The 24,441-nt window shown below is 41.9% G+C and overlaps 1 protein-coding gene across 2 annotated transcripts in view; it reads right to left on the bottom strand.

Annotated features, from left to right (window-relative positions):
- gabbr2 (gamma-aminobutyric acid (GABA) B receptor, 2) overlaps positions 1-24,441 on the bottom strand; it is a 190,741-nt gene that overhangs the window by 137,705 nt on the left and 28,595 nt on the right. The window contains exon 1 of one of the 2 annotated variants that reach the window (XM_042435125.1): positions 10,589-10,789. The exons of the other annotated variant lie outside the window; for it this stretch is intronic. Within the exon in view, the coding sequence (XP_042291059.1) occupies positions 10,589-10,627 (39 nt within the window). The 5' untranslated portion in view covers positions 10,628-10,789. Of the gene's footprint in view, positions 1-10,588; positions 10,790-24,441 lie in introns of those variants that run through there. 2 annotated transcript variants of the gene reach the window in all.

Below are 24,441 nucleotides of genomic sequence, written 5' to 3'. Positions count from 1 at the left end.
CAAGGAAGGTGTGTGTGTGTGTGTGTAAGAGGGTTTGGGTTGGTGGTGTGAGGAGTGATGGCGGAAGAACCTGGAGATGGAAACTCAAAGGAGGCATATAACACTGTCTAATGTTAAAGATCCATAAACAGGAAATTTACTTTGGTGACCACAGCGTAAATGTCCCGGCCATTCATTCACACACTGGAATCTGACCCAAGTTTTACTTCAATAGCTGGATTTATAGTGGAGACACTGTACAATATTCAGGCTATATTACAGTTTATATTTTAGCAAAAAGGTCTCTCTCACAGCTTGACATTTCAGCGTAGTGAGTTTGCAATGCTAGGATATTACTGATGGGACAGCTCGCCAAGGAGGAGTTTATTTCGAATGTTCCTCAATCTATCGTCTCCATTACATTTCCTTCACACTGACCTTTACACAAAGCTACTGAGATTCATCCTTATTGATTTAGCATTACATGAACAGACATACAGACATTAGCCTACTGTTATTGTGCTACTGATAAATCGCGCTCAATTAGGCTAAATGTGAGGACACAATTACCCAGGAATGTTTCAGTGAAATGCATTTTTTACCTGCATATCGAATATTCCATGTGATAATATGCACTTGTTTAATATTTAATTCAATGCAGGGCTTTACATTAAGAGAAAACTACTCTAAAAAAAAGGTCCTACCAGTGTTTGGCAGCCCTGAGTTATTCAACATCTTCCTGAATCCATATTCTTCATACATGTTTGCGCTCTATTGTCATTCTTTTTTCATTTGACTGTTGTTATTTGGGTCTACTGTGTAGCACATCAATTGCACATCAATGGGCTTTACAAATAAGGTTTACTTGACCTGACTTATAAAATAAACTTAAACAACAGTTAAAAATTAAAATACAGCACAACAATACAAAAAACTATAAAGCCATGTTTCTACTATGACTGTGCCACCTGCTCCCCTCCACAGGGTCAGGAACCACAGCAGCGTACCTGGAGTCAAGTCTTGTCTGTCATTTCAGTATCCTCAATCCTACCTGGATGTTTGAACCCAAATCTTTCCTTCTCACCACCGCAATATAGTAGAGACCACCAGAGTGTATCTATTTGTCCGAGCATGTGTGTGTGTGCGTTTGTGTGTGTGTGTGCGTTTGTGTGTGTGTGTGTATAATATTGTGACAAGAACAAGAGCTGATCAGAGCACCGGGCTGGAGCTAACCATGATGAAATGCCTTGTTAGCGCTGCAAACAGAGGCAGCTGCACCTGTCCCTCGTCTAATGGCAAATTACTGCACCCAAATCAGCAACCTGAGTCCCAATACCACACATATAGAAAGAGAAAGAGAGAGAGAGAGGGAAAGAGTGGTGAGCTACAGTAAGGAACAGGGAGGGAGAGAGCCTGATCTGATGTCAGAAGCAGTCTGCTCTTGACACACTGCATTTATTCACGACAAGGCCAACAGCATACAGAGAGCCAAATTCTCAAAAAATCCCACCAAAGAATGTGTCTTTACAAGCCAAGTTTTTTCAACTGTGCATTACAGATATATTGCCGTATGGCTATAGCTATGTGAGGACATAATGTGACAAAATTTATTTTCTCCAGCCAATAAATAAAATCTATTCAACTTCAGTCCTTGACATAGTTTGTTTTACAGTATGTTTGCTGTGTTTTGTAGTCTTTAGTCAGTAGATGTTACTCAGGATATGTTGCATAACAGGACTATTTATCAAGAAAACACTTAAACACATTGAACAAAGTAAGAGGGACATATGAAAACTCAGAGACTCAACCTTTAAATGGCTTTCACACACACACACACACACACACACCCACACACACACTCACTCACACACTAATAACATGCGACAACACTTCCAGGAGCTATATAAACCCGTTCAACTGTACACACTGCAATGCTGCACTGTACGGTTTTGCACTGTCAACATAAAGATGTCACTGCGGAAGTGCCCTTTCAAGGCATCCACTGTTATACATTCACACATCCATCCTGCCTTTCATACTCTATATTTTCAAAATTATTCCTTGATGGTTTTGGTCTGCGCAGCAGCAGTGCAGAGCAGATGCAAAAAAAAAAAGGCTGGTCTCTTCTAACAGCTGCATCTGCATCCTGCATGCGCTCCTCATTGAATTACTTCCACATCTCCAAGCCAGGAGAGGAAATGTGAGCCAGGCTGAATCCAACAATTGCTAAAACATATGCTTGGCATTATGAAGCCCTATAGAGTTAGCAGGGTGCAGCCAATAGGTCAGATCTAAAGGAGATTATCTATTTCCCCATGTACAAACCCGACTAATCCTCTAAACTCTGTCATGGCTGTCAATACCAACTACTCTCACAAGAGGAAGGAGGAGGGGGGGGGGCTGTAGTGCATGTGAATCAGTCTACCGCAGTTTGGTAAAGTTTTGCTATTTCAATGTAAAAGCAGTGCAACTGTAACATCTGGATTATCCAAATAGTGTATCAAAAATTTGATAGGAAGAGCATCCTTGAGTTCATTGGGGTCATTCATCTGTCAGTTAAGGTCAACGCTCCTCACTGCTGACTAAACTTCTCAAACAGCCTCCTCTTTGCCTGCTACCCTCCATACACACACACACAAGAAGCTTGAGCTATTTGTTCCCCATCATTGAGCTCTTAGGCAATTGAGGGGTCCACTCTGGTGTAACATATCCCATAACCCACCATGCCTTTTTCTTTCTCTTTCTAAATGACCACCGAGACATGGCTGACAGGTAATTCAGACTTAAGGAGCCTGTGTAAAAAGCAATACCCAAAGCTGAGATACTGGGGAAAACAAAAATAAGGAGAAAAATGGAGGAAGACAAGGAGAGGATGAAGCTGAGTTGTGTATGCAGCAAGCATCAAGGCTCCTTGTGGTAACATTTAGACAGCGGGCTCCGGAGTATTCGAAGAGAGTACACATTGATTGAGTGAGAGTGGATGAAGTAAAATTGAGAGCAGGAAGGAGTGAGGAGTTGGGGTTTTTTTTTTCAATCCATTCTCTTCACATTGCATGCCTGCAACACAAAGGGAAAAAAAAAAAAAACTTTGGGGAACCCACTTCTTGTCTGGGGAGAGACTGGCCTTTAAAATCCACCGCGACAGACTGACTAGGCTGCTCAAGCTGATGGCTGTTTGCCCTCCATCTCCTCCTCTCTCCCCCTCTCTCCCTGCAGTCTGGCTCTTGTTATTTCACTCAATCTATCTCGCTTTCTGGAGAGCTCAGATGGCCACCAGGATAACCATGATGGCACGTTGGAAGCCTCTTCGGTGGTGACAAGTCTCTTTCTCTCTTTCTCTTTCTGTGTCCCCCCCCCCTCCACACACTCACACACACACACAAAAATTCTCCCCTGTGCACATGCTTATTCTCAAACACACACACACACACACTTACAGTATACAAATTATCAACAAGTAAAGATGTGCCAAAACACAATCTTAAACAAATACACACACATTAACACACTCATAGGCTGACTCACGAATCCCAGATGAGCTCAAATTGGCCAGTGGTGCTAAAATCACAGCGAACACATTGCACCTTTATTAGCAATCTGTGCTGTGCAGGAAGCAGCCGCTGTGTTAAGCCTATTACAGGTTGTTGTGCTTTTGACAAGGCCTGACAACAGCTGGAACATGTCGCACTAACCAGAGAGGGGGACAGACCAAACTGTAATCCCACTGAATCGAGCCAATCGGTCCCTGAGGATACACGGGACGGAGGGGAGGAGAGGAGAGGAGTGGAGGTAACTAAACAACCGAAACAACTTCCTTTCCACTTCATATTTCTGATATTGTGTTAGCTGTTTTCTGTCCAGGACAAGGTGTTTTTTTGTCCGATCAGTAGTGACTGTCATATCCATTCCCTAAGTGTCATTTTTGGTCGACACAGAAGCTGCGGTAGTGGTTCGGAGGAGCAGTTAACTTGCCATGTTGATTCTGCAGAAATAGCTCTGATTAGCTGTGTTGTTTTTTTTAACTGGGCAAACAAATGTTAGCACAAGGCCAACTTGTTTTGATTCAAGAACTGTCAATGTGTGCAGCAATTTAGAGGGCTTCAACAAGGCATGTTATTGTCAGATTTAAGCACATTATTAAAGAAATACCTCAAGGTATTCTACATTTTTAAAGGACTAGTTTTCTTGAATAGACTTAGATAAGAAGATTGATAACACTGTCACATCTGGCCATTAAATATCAAGCAGCAGACAGTTAGCTTAACAGCTAGCCTGGCTTAGCACAAAGATAAAAACATCCAACTACCAGCACCTTTAAAGCTCACTGATTAACACATTAGCTTGTTTGTTTAATCCACACAAAAACCAAAGAGTAAAAATGACAAGTGTTGGTTTTACAGGTGCTGGAATGTTTCTTGGTCAGGTGTAGTGACTTTCTGGAGTCTTGTTGTCACTATGAGGTTGCCAGGCAACCAGCAGAGACTCCAAAATATTTCCCAAAATGTCAAACTATTCCTTTAAATTAAGATTACATTTTACCTCGCAGAGCAAGAAAAGTCAATGTACCTTCATTGGACAATTTTAAGACTTTGAATCCATGAACGATAACTCTGGCCTGAGAAGAGGAAGGTCATTTTCATACCTGCCCAACGTAATTTAATAACATAGCGTAATAAAACACACAAGTCCAATAAATGTCATGGATTTTTTTTTACTTATAAAAATGCTCTTAGCAATCACAGAGGTGCCCCAGCTGGTGTATCTGCTTACTAACAAATGATAAAAACTGGGAGAGAGGGGATGTGGACAGTGAGTGGGAAGAAGAAGGAGAGAGGGAGAAAGCCCATTATCAAGTTAATTGTTTTCTTGGCCCTGAAGGTCCTCCACTCTCTCCCATGGATGAATCCAGTAAAGCAGGGAAGGAAAAAGAAGTGGGACAAAGGAGCATCATTCTGGTTAATAGTACAGTAGTAACTGAGTGTAGCATTGGGCTAACAGTCAGTTTAGTCATATGCAGGTGTTCAGGGTTACTACAATAGGAGTCAGAGAGAGGCATTTCTGCAATTCTGTTTGTAATTCCTCCTCACTCCTCCTGATCTGGAGAGATATCTGCTGCTAATGCACAGCTACAAAATGCACCGCAGTCGATTTTGACTCAAGGCATTTTTTTTTCCTGTTTTATCACTGACAGCACGACCTCAAATGAACTCAAAACGAAAAATTGCTACCCTTCAAGATACTTGGTAGATTATGTTCAAGTTTTCCACAGCTGAAGCAGCCTTTAAACGGAATAATAAGGCAGCACATAAAACTCCTCATATATTTCTTGTCAATCGGGGATATTAACGCTTTATAGACAACCATGTGAAAGTTGCAACACGATCCATCTTTCTCCTTCTTCCCCTCCCTCCTCATTTTTTATGAAGACTCTCCACTGCATGAATGTCTTGCTGACCTGCGCTTTCAAAGAATTCACATTTAAAAGCCCCTGCCTCTACTTTTTTATAAGCCCTTTCCCGCCTGTTTACTTCATATAATGCCGTCTGCAAGCATGGAGGCCATCAGTCACATCCAGGTTAAGGGAGATGTAAAACCGTTTTATATTACAGTAGATATAAACAGAAACTAGACAATGATGGCTTGTATCAGCTCATTTGCCAAACAGAGTAGAGGCTGAGGGGCATGGAATGATGATTTTCCAACAACTACTCCAGCAATTTAGCCGTGTTCTCCCATAAAGTTGAGGATGGTTGGATCGAGCCGGAAAAAAGCTGGATCTTACAGTTCCCCTGATGCAACTTGATAGCTTATTTCACTACACCCTCCCTGCACGATAAGCTCCCACGTCTTTCAGAATCCACACCTCCAGCTTGTTATGCAGCCTTACCGTTACAAATGTGTTGTCTCCAGCCCGAGCTGAGGAAACCCTAGTAATATCATCAAGGTTATTGTTCTCAGACATAACAAAGCTCCTCCAGAGCCAAAAAATGATATTACATAACCAGCTGAATAGTACTACCCATGACTAGTAAACTAATTTTGAAATTGCATAATATAACCTGTGAATCTCCTCACCAAGGTTGGAGACGAATCATGGTCACAGCTAAATGATGATTTGCTTTGTTTTGCTGCACCTGTCAGTCAGTGTGTTGTGATGCTTTCATTAAGTTCTAACATGTAACTCATGATGGGAAGTTATTTTAAATTCAGATGAAGTTTTTAAAGGGCACTTTTCCCACCATCATCATCACACAAGTCACGTTTGTGCTTGTGTGATGACATTGCCGGTAGTCCTTTCTACTATTGGTTATCTAATAACGGCCATTTAGAGAGTGGAAAAAGGCACATATTGCCGGTGACATTTAGTCAGGTCTTAAAGGACAAACACTGGCGGATTACTCATCCTTCTCCGAATTAAAAGGACCAGCTATCGACAACTTTTATGACGAGGCGGACAGGAAAGCAGCACCTGTCTTTTTTTCTTTTTCTTTTTTCTTTTTCCTCCACACAAGACAGATGGGAGTCTGGGAAGTGTAGGCATGGTGGACAGAGGAACTGGATTAAAAAAACTGCCTGTCATATTGGATGAGTGGGTGCGGTGTGGGTCTGTTTGAGTTTATACGCACGTGTGTGTGTGTGTGTATGTGTGTAGAAAGCAGGATAGAGCAGAGCACAGTTCAGGCTGTCCCTCTCTAGAGCCTTGGGATTCTTCTGTCCACGCACATCAATCTTGTTACAGCAGAACGCCGCCTCCCAGGAATCCTGACCTATCGTCTCTGTTTGGATTTCGAACCTCTTCTTCATTCTCTAAACCTCTCTTTCCTCTCTCTCCCTCCGTCCACTATTTCTTTCTCTATTTCGTCAACATCATCATTCTTTCCCTCTCCTCCACACACTCTTTCTCTGTCTCGCAGTTACTTGCGTCTCCCCTCGGTTGCCCACTGCTCTCTCTCTTTCTCCCCTATCACTTCCCACCTCTCATTCATCCCTCTTCTCTCTCTCTCTCCTCTCATCTCTCGGCTGCAGGAGGCTTAAAGTTATTAAGGGTCATGGCTGTAAGGATTGCATCATTAACACATCTTTTCTGGATGTTAGCGTTGCAGTTTTCTGCTCAATCCAATTAATTTCTTAGTTAATCACCTAACCGTATTTTTTTTTTAAAGGATGTTTTGAAAGAGTGGACTGACATAACATGGCGAGCAAATGTGCTTATCATTAATATTAGCTGGAAATTGATTAAATAGTCGGTGGCAGGAGAGCACAAAGGCTTGCAGATTAGCTGTTTGAAGGTAAATGGATGATGACATCGAAGTGAAATTAAAGTTAAAGGGGAATGTGTACTATACAGGATGGGTAGTACTGTGATTTATTTCTATCAAGAGGGGTGAAATTGCTAAATCTGTCTGTGTTTTATTGCCAACTTATGCTAAATGCATTAACAGTTTTATACCAACACTAAAAAAAACATATTATTTCATAAATTGGACCTGTTGCTTTGATTTATGAAGCTTCTGACCAACTTTAAATCTCCTGACAATTTTATATTCTTATAATCATTACTCTTTTGCCTGCTCTGGAGTAGCAGTGCTCCACATCAACTGGGAGTTCCACGGTCACTGGTACATGCACACACACACACACACACACACACACACACACACACACACATACACACCATGCACCCTGGGATACATCAACCAGCACATATTTAACCAGGCTGGGGGCCATGCCAACAGTGTCCACAAACAATCATCAATCATCACGAGCTACAAACACACCACACACATGGACACACACACACGGACACACACACACACGCACTATCCAACCAGGTGGTCGACTCTTGTCTCACAATAGCTAATTTCCGGGCCAAATAAACACTCCAGTTGAAGGCATTGACTGTGAGTGCTTGTCGTTTCTAATGAATCGCTTATTGACTGGCCTGTATTGAGGTGACTGGAAAGACATGGAAGCGAGACAGTCTCCCTCTCTCTCTCTCACTCTCTCGTCCCCACAGGGTGACGATAAAGCAGGAATGTGACAGCCCGAGCAATCGGACAATACCGTCTCGTTTGAGAGGCTGACGTACAACACTGTGTTGCCATAGCTACCGAGAAAGAGAGGGAGAGAGAGAGAGAGAGAGAGAGGTGGTGATGGAGGGAGGAGGGAGAGAGGGGGCTAGACTGCAAAGGAAAATTAATTTGTGTACAAGGCCATGTCGCAAAGAAAATTGCATTTTTTTTTCTCTCTCAGATGGGGACAGAGGGAAAAGCCGTTGTTAGTCCGGTACTTGTGTGGATAAAAGTGAATGTGGAGGTTTGTGTGTGTGTGTGTGTGTGTGTGTGTGTGCGTGCGCGCACATATCTACAGCACAGCCAGATGCCATCTCAGTGGATTGTGGACAGAAGTGTTGCAGGATGTCAGAAGGCTCTTCATTACAGAAGCTTTTAAATAAAACAGACCGAAAGGCTTAAAATAAGACGCAGCCCGTGGAGCAGCAGCATACACACACTAATGCAAAGTAAAATGAGAAAGGAAGGAAAAGAAACACTGGTGAATTTTCTGCGTGTGTGTGTGTGTGTGTCATGTCCCACTCACACAAACACCAGCAGGCAGAAAAGAACATGCACAAGAGCACGCTTTGCATACATCTCTCTGACACACACATACAGAGAATGAGAAAGATTTTTCTCTTTTTGTGACATGACGAGTCGTCTGAATTCCACGGCTCTCTAAGTAGGTCATGCAGCCTTTTCAGAGTTCCACTCCTCCCCACGCTGCATCAAAAATGCATAAATCCCTGCACATTCTCCCTGCTAGCAGCTTCCCAGGCCAGCTAAAGCACATCTTTAGTGATTCTAATCCCATCAAAGGTGGTTCTGCTGGTATGTAAACACTACATGGGATAAAAATGCCTTCTCTGGCAGTTACACTCATGACTGCTCCTCGTTTTTTTTTTTAGGGATGTTCATGAAGTTATAATGCAGAAATCCACTAAGTGAAAAGGTGCTTGAGGTGATGGTGGGGGTGAGGTGTAGAGACAACACGAAGCTGTGTGCGGCTGGAGTTCGTTTAAAATAAAAAAGATCCGAGCAGCAGAGGCTTGGCTGATTGGTGAGGCTATCTCCAGGTGAGATAAGCTCTGGCATGCCTGACAATGGAGGCGCAATCAAGAGATGGTACCCTTTCACAATCTGGAAATGTAACGACTGATGTTCACAAGGCCTTTTGTAAGGGCTGTTGTGTGGTATCTTGTCTGATGGAAGCAATTCTTACAGACTGGATACAATCAAAAACAGTCTTTATTACACTGCATCCAATGACATTTAAAGCTGCTTAACAAAATGACTTGTTGCCTTTTAATTTATGAGAGAGTCGCATTAAAATATGGATCGATATTTTATCTTTGCTTGAGCATATGACAGCTCTGCTTCATGCCGGCCCAAAGTTCTCTCTCTCTCTCTCTTGCTCTGGGTATTGAGTTCATCCATAGATGAATAATTGAGCAGATCACAATAATAGTCTTCCTCTGTTACATCACAATCTCTGACCACTGAGCCACCCATGGGGCCGCAAATGACAGTCATCACCAATGACTCTTTGCGACTGCATCACCTATCACGGTTCTCCTGTGAGTGTGTGTGTGTGTGTGTGTGTGTGTGTATGTGGGTTCTTCGTGTGCCCGTGTGTGTGCCTGAATAATTTAAAAGGGAGCAAAGTACCCATTCTAAATTACATGTAAGGAAACCACATAAAGGAGATCTCTGGATGCACGACTGAATAAGCATTACATAATGCTAATCAATTCACCCAGTCTATTTATAATTCTCTTACATGCTTGGCATCTCTTCCGCAATCTGAAATCTTAGACTCTTACCCGAAAGCCGTTCTAATTTAGTGCGATATAATTTATTACACAAAATTGATTTGATTGATTTTTTTTTGTGGTGCTGGTTGAGATACAGCAGGAGAGAGGACTTGCAGTATTTCTCTTGTCACCTGAGCAAGATACTTTTTGCCCAGCCTGACCTGTTAGATCAAAGAGTAAATCACAGCTACCTCTGAGCTCTGGGTAAACACTCTGAACAAATTTGGTTCTGATTCATGCACTCAGGACACACAAGGATAAAAAAAAAAAAGTCTCAAATCTGCCACCATTTCAGCAGAAACAATCCCTGTCTTCCTGTCAAAGATAAGATAAAAGTAATGAGAATGTTTTGGTGAAGCAGAAAACTTTATTATGCTGCTATCCTCTGGGGATGCATATCTGTCAGGATGTCAAAATGTAATATTAATAGAGATTGCAAATGCTGTCAATAAGAATAGACTATATGAGGCAACCTTAAAAAACAGATCTACTATCCACCCGCAATCTCTGAACAACCTAAGGACAATCTGGGAACCAGATCTAGGCCTGTCTTTGGCAGAGGAGCAGTTGGCTTCAATTCTTGACCTAGAACACTCCTCCTCTCCTTGTGCTAGTTCACCATCTCCATCTAACTAAGGAAAAACTGGCAAGGATATACCCAAACACTCATCCTTCCTGTGTAAATCCACCACTGCAACCTGGTTGCACATGTTTTGGTCATGCTCAAGCTTTCAGACTTACCGGAAGAATGTCTTTGAATCCCTTACCGACGTGTATCATATGACAATCAAACCTCTTCCTATTATTGTCCTGGTTGGATTGAGGCCTGAGGACACGGTGTGGTGGACTGAAACGTGTAACGTGGTGGCCTTTACCACTCTGTCAGCTCGACGTCTCGTCCTCCTCAACCGGAGGAGATCGGTGCCACAATCCCATTCAAGATGGCTTAGAGAGATTATGTTTTCATTTCCATTTGTGACGGCCCCTGTCTGCTTGTGTGTGTGTGTGTGATGTGTCAGTTTACTGTGTCTACCCATGTTGTCTTTGAGGTGCCAGAGGAGCTGATTGCACTATCCAACCAGATCTGGAGCACCTGGGCCCAGTGCTCTACAGGATATAACAGTCCCAGCTTCCAGCCTGGCTTCTCTCTCTCTTCCCTGCCAGCGCCTACAACCTTTTGCTTTGCTTCGCCTTTGTTATATTTTTACTCCATAACACCTTACCCTACACTATCCACACACATCCACATCAACGCTACTGATGTCACAAAGTATAGTATTTATTGGTATTTTGTATTTTTTGCTGTTTTTGTCATGGCCTACGGGCTGGGTTATTACACACTGAAGGGAAATACAAATAAATTTGAAAGAGTCTGGAGGCCTTTTCTTACCTACTATGACAACCTAACATAAATAACAGACTGGGAGAGTTCATAACCTAATTTTTTCTTGGTTTGGAGCAGCACTGTAGTAATCCAACTAAGAGTTATTTTATAAAGATTTCATTTTTATTTATTTATTCTCTCATTTGTCTCCATCTAAATGAGGTTGTCGTATGTCTTTTATGTATTTATTTGTGCTTGATGTCACTGTTTTGGTCATCTAGGGAAGATGATATGATTTGGAGGGATGGGGGTTGATTCTGTGAATTATAAACTGCAAAATTCCAATAAAAAGAAGTTTAAAAAAACTGTCCTAAAACCAGTATTGAACCGCACCTCATAAATAAATCAACTAGTGTTAGCCACCTCCAGAGAGTTTACAAGACTGTATGTGAGGAAGACAGAAAAAACGCTGGTGTGTGTATATGAGAGGAAGCGGGGAAGAGAGAAACATATTCAGCCCTGATGTGTCACTGATGGACAGTCAGCACACACACACATGATCCCTCACGGCTAAGCATAGTGGCCTCTGTGGAAAACATCACAACACAATGATGTCACTGTCCACCACGCGCACACACTCACTCTCCTTAGAAAACTACACTGCTTTACACACTTAAATGGATGCATAATATACAGCTGTTCAACATGTGTCAGGTCATGTCTCTCAGCAATCATTAACAGGAGGTTCATATATGTCTCTTTCATTTAGATATTAATGAACCTTTAAAGAATAAAACAGTTACAATTTTATGTACAAAAGCAGACCATGACCTCTGACCTCCCTGTGAATAAGAAAAGTACATTTCCATACAGGAATCAATGAAGCAACAGCTCCTCAAGCCACATTTTTGACTTTGGATTACTGTCTACACCAATATATTGATTTAAATATTAAGAAGGATTACTTCAAAATGTACACACCGTGTGCAATATTGACTAGTTCATTTGCATACTTATTTATACTTCAGCAAGTGTTGCAGGACATACTATGAACAAATCATTATGAACTGACAAAATCGTATGGGAATCAAAGTAGAAATTAAATGGAAAGTTGGCGACAGTACAAATTTATGCAACGACTGGATGAAAGTAGAACTTTGTAAAGCCAGTCTACTCTATGTTTTTACATTCAGGTTTTGCTACAGGTATTCAGCAGCATTGGATCATGAAATGTGAAGTTAAACTGGAGTAACAGATGGGGAACTAGTGCAACATACAAACAAATCACTGGAATGTAAACTTTGGAAATCTGTAGTTGTTTTTAATTTCTGGTTGGGTATGATGAAGCTATTTGCTCCGTGAGCATGATGAGAAAGAGACCATCCTAAGCAAGAATAGCTTTTGTTTATATGTATAAAAAGATATTTGTAGAAGTATTTTTATTCTTTTAAATGTTAATGTTTATAATGTGATGTTCCTATGAATCATTCAATACCAAGAAACCCCAAAGATTGTTGAGATTGTTGTCATAATTTATTTATTTATGAACAACTTCTTTCACCTAACAGCACAGTACACTGCAGATTATCACCCTGAAAAATGGCCAGAGACTAGTCTTGCTACACCACAGTGCAGGCAAATCAAATCTTATTTTCATCTCAGGAAGAAGCCAGGGACATAAAGTCTTATACAGAGGTTGTTTTGGCCTGCAGGGGGAGGGATAGGAGTCTTTTTCAGTTTAGATCTCCCAAACTTTTACAGCACAGGCAGCTGAGTTTAATGAGTGTTGTTGAGCTCCGGTAAGCATGGGCTACCAGGCAGTTACAGAACACCACACGCTTTCTCCTTTCTTACCTTCTCTCTCAACTCTACAATGCCCAATGGCTTCTTTTCTTTCCCAGTGAACCAACAACCTCTCACGAAGCAACGTGTCATACAAAGACCAAGAGTCAACATTGAAATAACTACACCTCCAGGGCCCGAAGGCAGTACTCCTCTGCCCCTTTGTGCTCGCTACTATTTACTGCATGGGCGTGCGTTTCCGTTTGTGTACACGTGTGTGTTTGAAATGTACTACTGTTTACTCAAGTGAGAAAATCCGGAAATCCTCAACAGCAACTGCCCAAGCGTTCACTCCTAATTCCCCCCGGCCACAAGTAGGCCAAAGCAGTTCATGACAAATTGACAAAACAAAAGACAAACACAAAGCAGAAATGCACCACCGCAGGCTGCCAGGGTTCTTATATCCCCATTTAATCCTCTGAAGACTTCAGACCTACTATTTAAAGATGTGTTTAAAAGCCTCAGGCAACTGTAATGAGCCTAAGTGACATGCCACATAAATAGTGGGTATATACAGTAGATAAACAAGAATAACCATTATAAGACTAAAACAATGAAGAATAAGAGGTTAAGAGACAAGAGAAAAGGAAAGAAGATGAGAAGGAAAGCATTGTCACAAAAACATCTATGTACTTCTGCCTACCTGATTGCCTTTGTACTGTATATGCGTGCCTGTACTGTATTCAGCGTGTGTGTGTCTGTTCCCTTCTCCAACAGGCAGCAATGAATAAAATAACAGTAGAGGAAGATGAACTACTTCCTCTGTGAACTCATCAGGCAGACATTGGCATGCACCACTGCCTCCAAGATGGCTGCATCGCTGTCCCCCCCCCCCCCCCCTCGCACATACTGTCTGCTACAGCTGGCGCTGGGAAAGCACACTGCAGGTGAGAATATGGTATGGAGCATAGAAAGAATTTGCTGCGTGGCTGAAATGTAAAGGCACTGTTATCTTTTTTTCCCGAGGGGTAATAGCATGGAAAATATAAATCTGTACTGCTAAGGAAACAGCATTAGTACTAAAATGTAGCCAAAGAATGAAATAAGTGTGATGTTTTTCCTATGCGAAAGGCTCCTCGGATTCAAATGAGGTTAAGCTGCTAAGGAGAATATTCAAGTTACTGATCCTATCAAAACTTAAAGCTATTGCTACATTTAAATATGATTTTGTGGCTAACGGCAGATGGAAAAACAGATCAGCAATGAGAACGAATAAAACAAAAAGAATTGAAGGCAATTTCAGTAAGCTTCTGAACTAAAGCATCATAGGAAATAACTGCTGGTCAGGTGTGATGATAAATGCGGACTGCTGTGATGGAGGCAAAGGAGAGTGACTCTGAAGGTTCTTCTTTCATGTGTTTGATGTGTCTCGTGTACGATGGCAATGCCTCAGGGGAGCAGGCCAGGCCAGAAGGCCTTTGATGAGGCACCTCTACTGGCTGTGATGTAAAACTGTTCTCCTCTCATTCACCTGCCCCTGAAGATGATGCTATAACTCTGATGGTGGAATGGACATGTTGAATAATACAGGGAAGCAGTGGTATTGTATCGTAGGTTGAGCTACTTTACAAAGAATCCAGAGCAACCAAATAACCCAGTTGAATTAAGTGTATCACTCTTTGCTGCTACAGTCACAAAACAATAATTGCATATCCTGTTCCATCTTTCCTTCTAATCTTAGATCAAATTTAGCAAGGGGCGCTTTACTAGACAACCATCAAACATAAAGACACTTTGACAACATTACCATGACAGTGGAAACTCTTAAAACCTCATATGCGGTCTCCAGAGTTTTGATGTAGTGGAGGCACATGGCTGACACACACACACGGGCGAAGAAATTATTTAAAATGTGCTCTCCGTCAGACAAGACAGCGCGAGGGTGGGATGGAGGGATAGAAATAAAGAAAAAAATAAAACTGGAAGGAAGACGAAAGCAGAGTTCAGGAATGACAAATGAAGAGAAAGGGGAGACAGAAATTGCGGAAGGAAGCGTGACAGATAGAGAGAGAGGGGAGAGAACATGTGAATAGGAGGGAGAAAAAGGAGCAGGGAGTGAGAAAAAAAAAAAAAAAAAAAAAACGAGCGAGGGAGGAGGTAGAAAAAGTTCCATCACTGCTGCGATGATGTGGGTGGAAAGCAGCGCGTGGGCAGATTCATGGGAGAGAAAGAATGCAGAGGGAACTGGCTCATGACTCTCTCTCTCTCTCTCTCTCTCTGACTCTCCTCGCATCAGCTCATCCACAGAGATGCAGAATGAGCGTGAGACTGTTCTCTTTTCATGTCTCCACATTCCCGCACACAGCCACAAACCGCTGGTAGATAATGATGGCTGCAGTCATTAGGGGGAACAAGGGGAACTATGCCTGTGTTTGTGTGAATACGTATGTGTATGTGTATGTGTGTGTGTCAATTGCTTTCACAGAACAAAGAGTCATGTCAATCACTGAGGAGCGATCCCACCCTTTACTTACAATCTGTTTCATCATTGGTGGGAAAGATGAGATACAGAGCAGGGTGGCAAGTACACTGATGAGTTCTTTACAGGTTTTTACATACACACCAACAATACTCTAGATTTCTGCGCACAACCACGCGTACGCACGCACACGTGCACGCCATTTGATGTTTTCTGCATGTCTCCACTGGTCACCAAGGAAATGGGTTTTTCACTCACATCCCGCTCGGTCAGCCTGCAGCACGTTGCCATGGCAACAGAGAACCTGTTGAAGGGGTTAACTACATCGCCGGTGTTTGGGTAGAAAGGTTTTTACGTGTGATGGTATTTGCAGATTTGAACTGGTTCGCCGCCAAAAATGTGTGCGTTAAGCATGTGTATCTGTGTTTGACGTAGCGAGCGCCGATGTGTTTCTGCTTCTTTTCCTCCTCTGCGTGTTTGTCCGTGTGTGTGTGTATGTGTGTGTGTGTGAGAAAGAAGAGGCTGACGAGGGGTCGAGGAAGAACAGGAGTGAGAATGAATGGGAGCAAAATCGCTGAATGCTATTGTCTCCATGGTTGCAGAAGTTCAATATATTTTTAAACGAACCGTTTCATCATAAATCTGTGTTGAGTGTGTGTCAAACACTCTCCCACTGAGCTTGTTTCAAATAACCAGAAAGGTTTCAAACGCCCTGAGGCACTGTAATTAGATGCATGACTGTCATTATACAGCCCACTCCACACACACACACACACACACACACACACACACACACACACACACACACACACGCATACAGACATATGAACATACAAAGGATCAATAAACTGTTTTTGTGGGCATGAAAATGAAACTGAATAACACTCAATATAACAATCTGTATCTGCTACAGTACACCTGCATCTGTGCTTTAGATTAAACTACAAAGAAAGAACTTAGATAAGACTTTGATGTGTGTTGTCATTGCTCTAAAATAATAATCACAGTGATCAAGCTGCATTTCTGTCATTGAGCAGATCCACACATCCTGCACATCTATCGCACGTCTGTCCGTCTTTAGAGAGAGATCTCTCCTCTGTTGCTTTACCTGAGGTTTCTTTCATTTTTACCTCTGTTAAAGGGTTTTTTTTAGGGAGTTTTTCCTTATTCGAATCAAGGGTCTAAGAACAGAGGATGTTGTATTGCTGTTCAGATTGTAAAGCCCTCTGAGGCAAATTTATGATCTGTGATATTGGGCTATACAAATAAAATTGACTTGACTTGACTCACAAAATTAGGTAAAGCTACAAAAAAAAGAGTATATATTTTTGCTGTATTATTACACACTTATTTTCAAGAGAAGGATTATTGCAGTTCAAAGTTCATTCTCCATTGCACACCACCCTTCATTTTCAACAATGCAAGTCAGCATGTCCTAACAATGCAATATGTTATGGCATTCGTGATTTTTGTTGCAGGGCAAAGTGCTGGGAAATGCTGATACTGTGTGTTTGTTGCTGAGAAATAATATTAGTCACACACGCAGAAGTTTTACTGGTCTTCAGGGGGTCAACTAGCAGCACTTCTTTAAGACTACGGCTGAGATAGATAGATGACCGATAATAGATATATACTGACTAATTTGGATGATTTTGCTCATCGGCTGTGTTCTCATAATACATAAGAGTTGCCTTACATTTCTATGAGGAACATTTTGTTTCTCATTGCTTGACAATGCTGCTGTGATGGCTGGCTAACTTCTAATGTTCAACCTAACTGCATTGTAACCATGTGACCGGTGGTTCATGTGATATTTGTTTATTACCATTAAAAACAATTGCTCTGTGTTGCTAATGTTAAACTACATTGTATTATAGAATAAATGAAATGATAATAAATTCTATAAAGTCTGAGGATCCTTCAGACTGTCTGAGAATTGGTGTGCGTGTGCCGAAATGCGTCCTATTTGCTATGTTAATGTAATTCAGTTCATTAACGTTAGACAATCAGATGATGCGCGTGCTTAACGCGGCACACAAGCTGCGTTTCTGGTTCACTGAGTATTCATGTTTTTTTAGCTTCCGTCAGTGCTCTATAGTGTCACCGAGGCTGGTCTCAGTGAAGAGTCAAGTCAGCCTCGGGCACTTCTGTACAGTACATCTGACCCAACCATGCACACAAAGCAGGGTTGCTAGAAGAGGCTGTCTAATACAGTATATAGCTAATCTGGCTAATAGAGTTTATGGGCTTAGGAAAGGACGGAAGATGTGGTGTTTCAGACATGGGACTTCATTGCTTCCAGGCTGTAATAAACAGCAGAGGGCACCTATGTTTTATGATGCAAAACTGGTACATGTTGGTTTAGTACTTGAATGAGATGATGCTCAAAATGGCGACAACTCCCCCGATACTTAGCGTTGTGTCACACATGACCACTGTACGCTGCACTTGTCACAAATCAACAGAAAGGTCTCGAAAGCTTTTTCTCAGGAGAACTACAATTAGATGCATGACTCATTACACAAGGCCTTTCAAACACACACACACACACACACACACACACACACACACACAGAGGCGTAGAGAAGGATCAATAACAATCTCTTCTTACACAGATCATCACAAATATAAATGGTTCGAGCGAGTGATGCTGTTTGCTCATAAGTGCATGTACCTACAGAATATGTGCCTCCAATTACACAGCATGCAGCAGACCTCACCCTATACTGCTGGTGGGGGGGGGGGTTTTTGTTTGTTTGTTTCTTTGTTTTCATCTTGTTGTGATCAAAACCTTTTAGCAGGATTGATGTCACCTGTCTTCTGTTTTTTCTCACAGCCACGACAACTATATCTCAACATCGGGAACATGATATAGCACAAAATAGACTGAAGATATCTGATCTGATTGTGACAGCAGGAAAAGTACACAAATGTCCAACGAGTAAAATCATCAATCTGTTGTCAACAAATGCATGAAACTTCAACTAAAAATGGTAAAACCTTCCTTTTCGTTCCTTCGACGTCCACGTGTGAACAAAAGCGACTATACTCTAAGTCCTACGTGACCATACGCATGTTGAGAAAGATGCGCAGCAAAGAAATGAACCAATTACAGACACCAACAGTGAAAAACAAACCGTGTGATTTGTCTCCGATTTAGGCTCGTCCTCTCTTCTCAGAGACGGACAGAGACAAAGCTGTGACAGTGATGTGTCCTGACATACCCATAACGTAACCTGTGTCTGTCTGCATGTGCACATCTGTGTGTGTGTGTGTGTGTGTGTGTGTGTGTGTGCGCGTGTTAGGTGGTGTGTGTCAGTGTTCTGTGTGTGTGGATGAGTGTCTATGTGGTTTATTCATTTGGTGATGAATCACTCAGCTCTGGGGGTCCCGGCTGACTTCCTTTCACCCTGCCAACTCCCACTGATCTTTGCCTGTACTCTCTCTCTCTCTCTCTTTCAATCCATCCCTCGCTTCCTGCCCTCCGTCTCTGCTCTGTCACAAGACAACACATTGAATTCTACAAAAAAAAAACATCAACATTTCGGGAATTAGAAAAAATGATATGAAGCTTAAAATTATTAACACAGTGGGGATACTCAGGGATGGGAAACTCCTGAGTGAGAAAAGCAGAACTACATCATTTTCAGCAATACGGGCGCATTTAATGCATTTGCTTTTCACTGCTGGAGTAACAGCAGTAGACCTAACAATCTACAGAAAACAATCTGCCACCCCTCCGTAACCCCTTCGGATCAGGCCTTTTTGTGGCTTCGTCACAACCAGCCGACTGCTCCATCCCGACATTGCTAGTGAAACAGGATGTTTTATCGGGCAGAGCCAGTGGGGACTTGTACTGTCTGCCCTCTGATCTGTGTTCCCATCAGTTGGGGCAAGCTGCTGGACTAATGGGCATCTGGGCAGACATTAGAGTATTGTGCTCTACAGTTTCCCTGCTAGCTTAATGAGAAAACACTAGCTCCCCGTACACCTCCTGACAGAGGAGGCAGGGAGAAAAAAAAAAAAAAACAACGAGGGGAGAGGAGGAGGAACGTTAATTAGAGGATGGAAAAGAGGAAATGCAGAAGGGAGCTAGACAGAACGAAAAGGTGACGGAGAAGTTGCTACTAGGAGGGATAAAAACAGATAAGTGAGAGATAAGAGGGGATGTGAGATGAAGCATTTTCACACAGCACCTCGGATTATGCAGCAAACAAGTAACCGATTCTTCACATCAGTTTATTCAAACACAAAACCGAGATAATCTGACATTGTCTTCCCAACATACTGTACCATGACAACGATTTTTACATAACTGAAATCACAGACACCATGGAAATAAATGTCTCTCTCTGTTAGACCTAAAAATCTGACTGTCCTCTTCCAGCTAAGTTGGTCAGGTCTGATGAATAAACCAGTGCTGTGACTCTCAGCCCAGGAGAGGACCACGCATTACTGCTATGAAATGTTAAATCCCTTGCAGAAGGAGCTCGGACTATAAAAGCAGCAGCAGCAGCAGCAGCAGCACTTGGAAGGGGAGGAGAGAGAGGAGGGGGAGCTGGCTACGTTTGCTCTTCCTCTCCTCGGCACAAGTGTCAGCTGCGCTCCCCGTCTTTTTAGCCACTGGTGTGGAACGGGGCCCGGCTTGTTGAGGGTTTGAGCAGTGTGGCCGAAGAGTTTGTGTGTGTGTGTGTGTGTGTGTGTGTGTGTGTGTGTGTGTGTGTGTGTGTGTGCTACAACTACAGCCACAGCTGCCAGGAAAGGGCCCCTCCGGCTGGGTTCAGGTGTGTGTATGAGCTTTCAAACTCTTCCTTTGTCTTCATATTTTTTTTTTTTTTTCTGCTTCTTTATTGTCCTTCCCTCTCTTTCCCTGCATTTCTTCTGTTTCCCTCTATGTAGCTCTGGTAAAGTGGTTCCCAGACTTTTTTTTAGACCACGGCACCCCTTCAAAGGAAATTTTTTGTCATGTCACCCTGAGCTACCCAACCACCAATATAACTTGCATAGCCTATGTACACAGAAGTTTATCGATTTCAACAATTTAATATTATATTCTATTATATTAAGTTATATAATATAAGCTCATTCTCAATCACCAAGTAATAATAATAATAATAAAAGCCAAAAAGTACTGTGCAAATCTATGATAAATAATTTTACTTAATATAAACAAGGAATACAATTAAATACTTACTGAAATACTTAATGTGTTAAATGTATTTCTTTCATTCTCTTCAATTAAAATTAGTTTATATTTAAGATGTTCAAACAAATGTAAAAAAAAAAAGTTTGCAGGCATTTTAATGGGACATGTGAGCTGCTGTTGATGTGGAGAGAGAGAACGACCTGCAGGTCTGACTCCACTGACAGGACGTCTCGTCTTCTTTTCATGTTTACCAGCAATGAGAGAGCCACATAACACAAATATGAATTTAGGAATGCACACAGACAAATGATGGATATCAATCTTTCACAAGCAGCCAAAACCTTGTTTGTTAAGCTGTTGGTAGTTTTGTCGGTTGGCTCAGATTCAGTCGTATCTGTGCTGAGAGCTGAGATGTTTCAGCATTTCTTTGAGCTGTTTTTTTTTTTTTTTTTTTTGTCTCAAATCTTTCCATCGCTGCTCTGACTCTCACTTTTTTTTCTGACTGCTGAGCTCCTGCAAAACTCCAGAGCTGGAAAAAACGTGTTGTACTATGACAACAGTGAGCGTGAGTGTTATGTCAGCTGCAACTAGCTGCATATTAAACAGTTTTAAATACGGTGATTTTGATATTTATTACTTATTTATTCTGTTTTGATATGTTTGAAAGTGTAACTTTTTTTTAAAGTGGGGAAATGTTATTAAAATGTTATTAAAAACTCACAATAGATGAACACTGCTCTACCATACTGACTTAATGAAACTTGGGACTAAAGCTTGGAGGAAACACACTCGTCTTCCTCCTCATAACAGTCATGCTTAAGCACTGCGGGAGAGATCTACTGTCTTCCACACACACACACACACACACACATCAAGACAAATCATGGACACGCATACAACACACACAAAGCAAATTTATGATTGCAGGCACACACACAAAAAAACACACACTTTAGTAGCAATCCCAGCTCATTAGAGCTTTCCTCTCTCTTAGCCCTGCAGGTTAAAAACACTTCATATTAGCCACGCTTCAAACAGCCATGCTGGAGAAAGATAGGGGAGAAAACTTACAGATTTCCATTATTCATGTTTTCATGCATGCTGCATTTTGCACATCCAGCATATTGCGCAGATAGAGAAGATACAGTACATTGTGTGTTCTTTAAACATACACATGGGTTTAGATAAAAGAGGAAAGGCACGAGGAGCCACTGACATTATGTGTATATAAGGTATCTGACAGGAAATATAAAAGGAAAGCCCAATTAGATATCCGTGCTGCTTCGGGGTATGGACCGGCACCGGAGTGTGTACAGATGTGCATGTTGTTTAGAGTGTGTATGCACACACATGCAAGTGAGCCTATTAGAGAGTGTGTCGGGGGGTAAAGCAAAGAAAGAGAATGAAGAGATTACAAAGATGATGTAAAGACGCGAGGGGCAAAACAGAAGAGATGCTATATTTACACTGTACTGCACGCAAGTGCTGCTAGCCAGGCAGAAGACTGAGCTTTGAATCTGAGCTATAAATAAACCCACTACTGTACTGTACTGTAGCCTGCTTATGGCAGTTGTGAGCAAAATGAATAGGCTTGACCAGGCAAGACAAATAGGGCTGTCAAATGAGGAAGGGGAGAAGACCCTTGACTGCAGGTTCTTAGAGCTACAGATCCTCAAGGGGGAGGAAACCCCAGGAATATCCCTCCATGTTACTGTACGTTTGTGTAAAGAAAGTCCCTCTGATCCCCCATGAAAAATAGAGTCATTCATCACTCTGTGTGGATTTCAAAGCATGTAAGAGGTGAGTGAACTTAAAACCCGCACTGAGCTGTTCAGCCTATGTGGGATCAGTGACAAAGCACGGAGAATTGTTGTTGTAATCAATTACCCTCAGTTTAGATATCAAAATGAAATCCATCACCACGCTGACACTGACACCAATCAAAGGAAAAAAAAAAAAAAAACATTTAAGAAATCCCACCATCTATTGTCGACCTTCACTACTAACCGCAGCTGTGTTGCTCTCCTCCGATGTGAAAGATGTGCAAAGCTTACAACAATATAAGCCGCGTGACAGTTTAAGCCTGTAGAATGAAGTCATATCTCAGCTGTGTGAAAGGGAGCTGTGAGTAAGTGTGTTGTCAACAGCTTCATTAAAAGAGAGCGGGACATTGCGACCTCCACTAACCCACAAGCCTGGTCCATTATTACCAAAACCCTGCCTCAAATTGCTCTAAATGCATGAGCACAACCTTACAGATTCCACCTGACAATCAAGACAGAACGAGCCTTTTTCTTCCTTGTTTATTATTGTTTTTTCTCCTCAATGCATCTGCACAATTCGCTCCCCTCTTCCACCTCTTCTAATCAACTCCGCTTTGCTCCCTCCCTCTTCTTGTCTCTATCCACCCTTCTCCCGTCATCTCATCTCTTCAAGCTATTCTCTCTCTAGCTCTCTCTTTCATTCTAAACCATAACCCTTAATCTCACCAAGAGCCAAATCAGCAGATTAGATAGAGAGCGACTCTCGCTCAGACTTTGCCGAGCAGTTTAATGATCCGTTCAGAGAAAGTTAGAAGCAGATTAAATCCAAGAAATCTCTTTTTCTCCTCCCTTTTCAATCCTGGCACAGGAGCGCAGACGTGCAACAAGCGACAACAAATCTTCCTCAGTGCCTGCTAGCTGATTAAAATTTCACCATGTTAAATATTTTGGATATAGTATGATTTTTCAGTGTATAAACAAACACTTTAATCTTTAATCCTGACTTATTATACTCAATTTGTTGACTCCAGAATTTAGAATGTATTTGCTTTAAATGTACTAAGAATATTTTAGTAATTATTCACCTAATATTGTGATTGAAAATATTCTATTGTGTGTTTAGGCAACCTCAGCAAACAGGCTTTTGCTGGTTGTATTTTTATGTGTGCTGAGACTAAACTAAAAATGCAAAAATGTTAGTTTTGCATGTGGCATTTGTCCCTTTGCTTGAATAAACAATGCTTTCCATACACATAAATAATGCACAGTTTACAGAAATTCCTCACAGTCCACTTTTCCCCCACATGCAAACTTATACTGGAAAACCTATTAATGCTGTCACCCCCTCCAGCTGTGACGTGTGAATAAAAGCAGCATTACCTTAAAGGTATTGATTTTGTGGGTGTGTTAATCAATAGCATAAAAAGTCTAATGCAAAGTGGAGTGAGAGAGACACAAATATTTACAAAGCGACACCCCAGAGAGTGGTGGCTGCCTGCCACCATGATGAAAAGGGTTGCTTCCACTCGTGGGTTAATCAATCTGTTATACAATAATCAACGGACATGACAGCACCAGGGTCCCTGGCTTAAACACAGGCGTCCTTGGGCGCATAATGATGATGCGTGACAGAATATTTCCTCCAGGCTGCCGTACACCGCGTGTAGTAGACATCCATCATAACCAAGCAGAGGGTTGAGGTGGTGGAAACGAGGGGGAAGGAGTGATGGGGAGGAAGAAATTAAAGAGGGAACGAGGGGATGTTGTAATACAAGTGTGGGGGTGCTGTATTGCTGGTTGCCTTGAGGATCAAACGGCAGGCGTGAAGGGTGATGGGGGAAACGGTGGTCTTCAAAGAAATGTAGGGCTATATGGCAAGTCTGGAAAAAAAAGGCATGTGTTTCTATGGGAACCTTGTCTGTGGCAATGTATTGTATGTTAGTGCAAGCACCGATCACGCTGACATAGTTGTACAGTACATTCAAGAGACTATACATACAGCCAGGCGCACTCTAAAGTTTGAATAACAGCTCCCTAATATCCCCTTTATTTTTATTTTCCTAATCCCACATAGTCTCTCTACTGATATATCTTGCTACT

Source organism: Thunnus maccoyii, chromosome 15 (genome assembly GCF_910596095.1).
Source record: "Thunnus maccoyii chromosome 15, fThuMac1.1, whole genome shotgun sequence".
NCBI lineage: Eukaryota > Metazoa > Chordata > Actinopteri > Scombriformes > Scombridae > Thunnus > Thunnus maccoyii.
The sequence above is the reverse complement of the archived record's forward strand: the minus strand, read 5'-3'. Positions and strand labels throughout refer to the sequence as shown.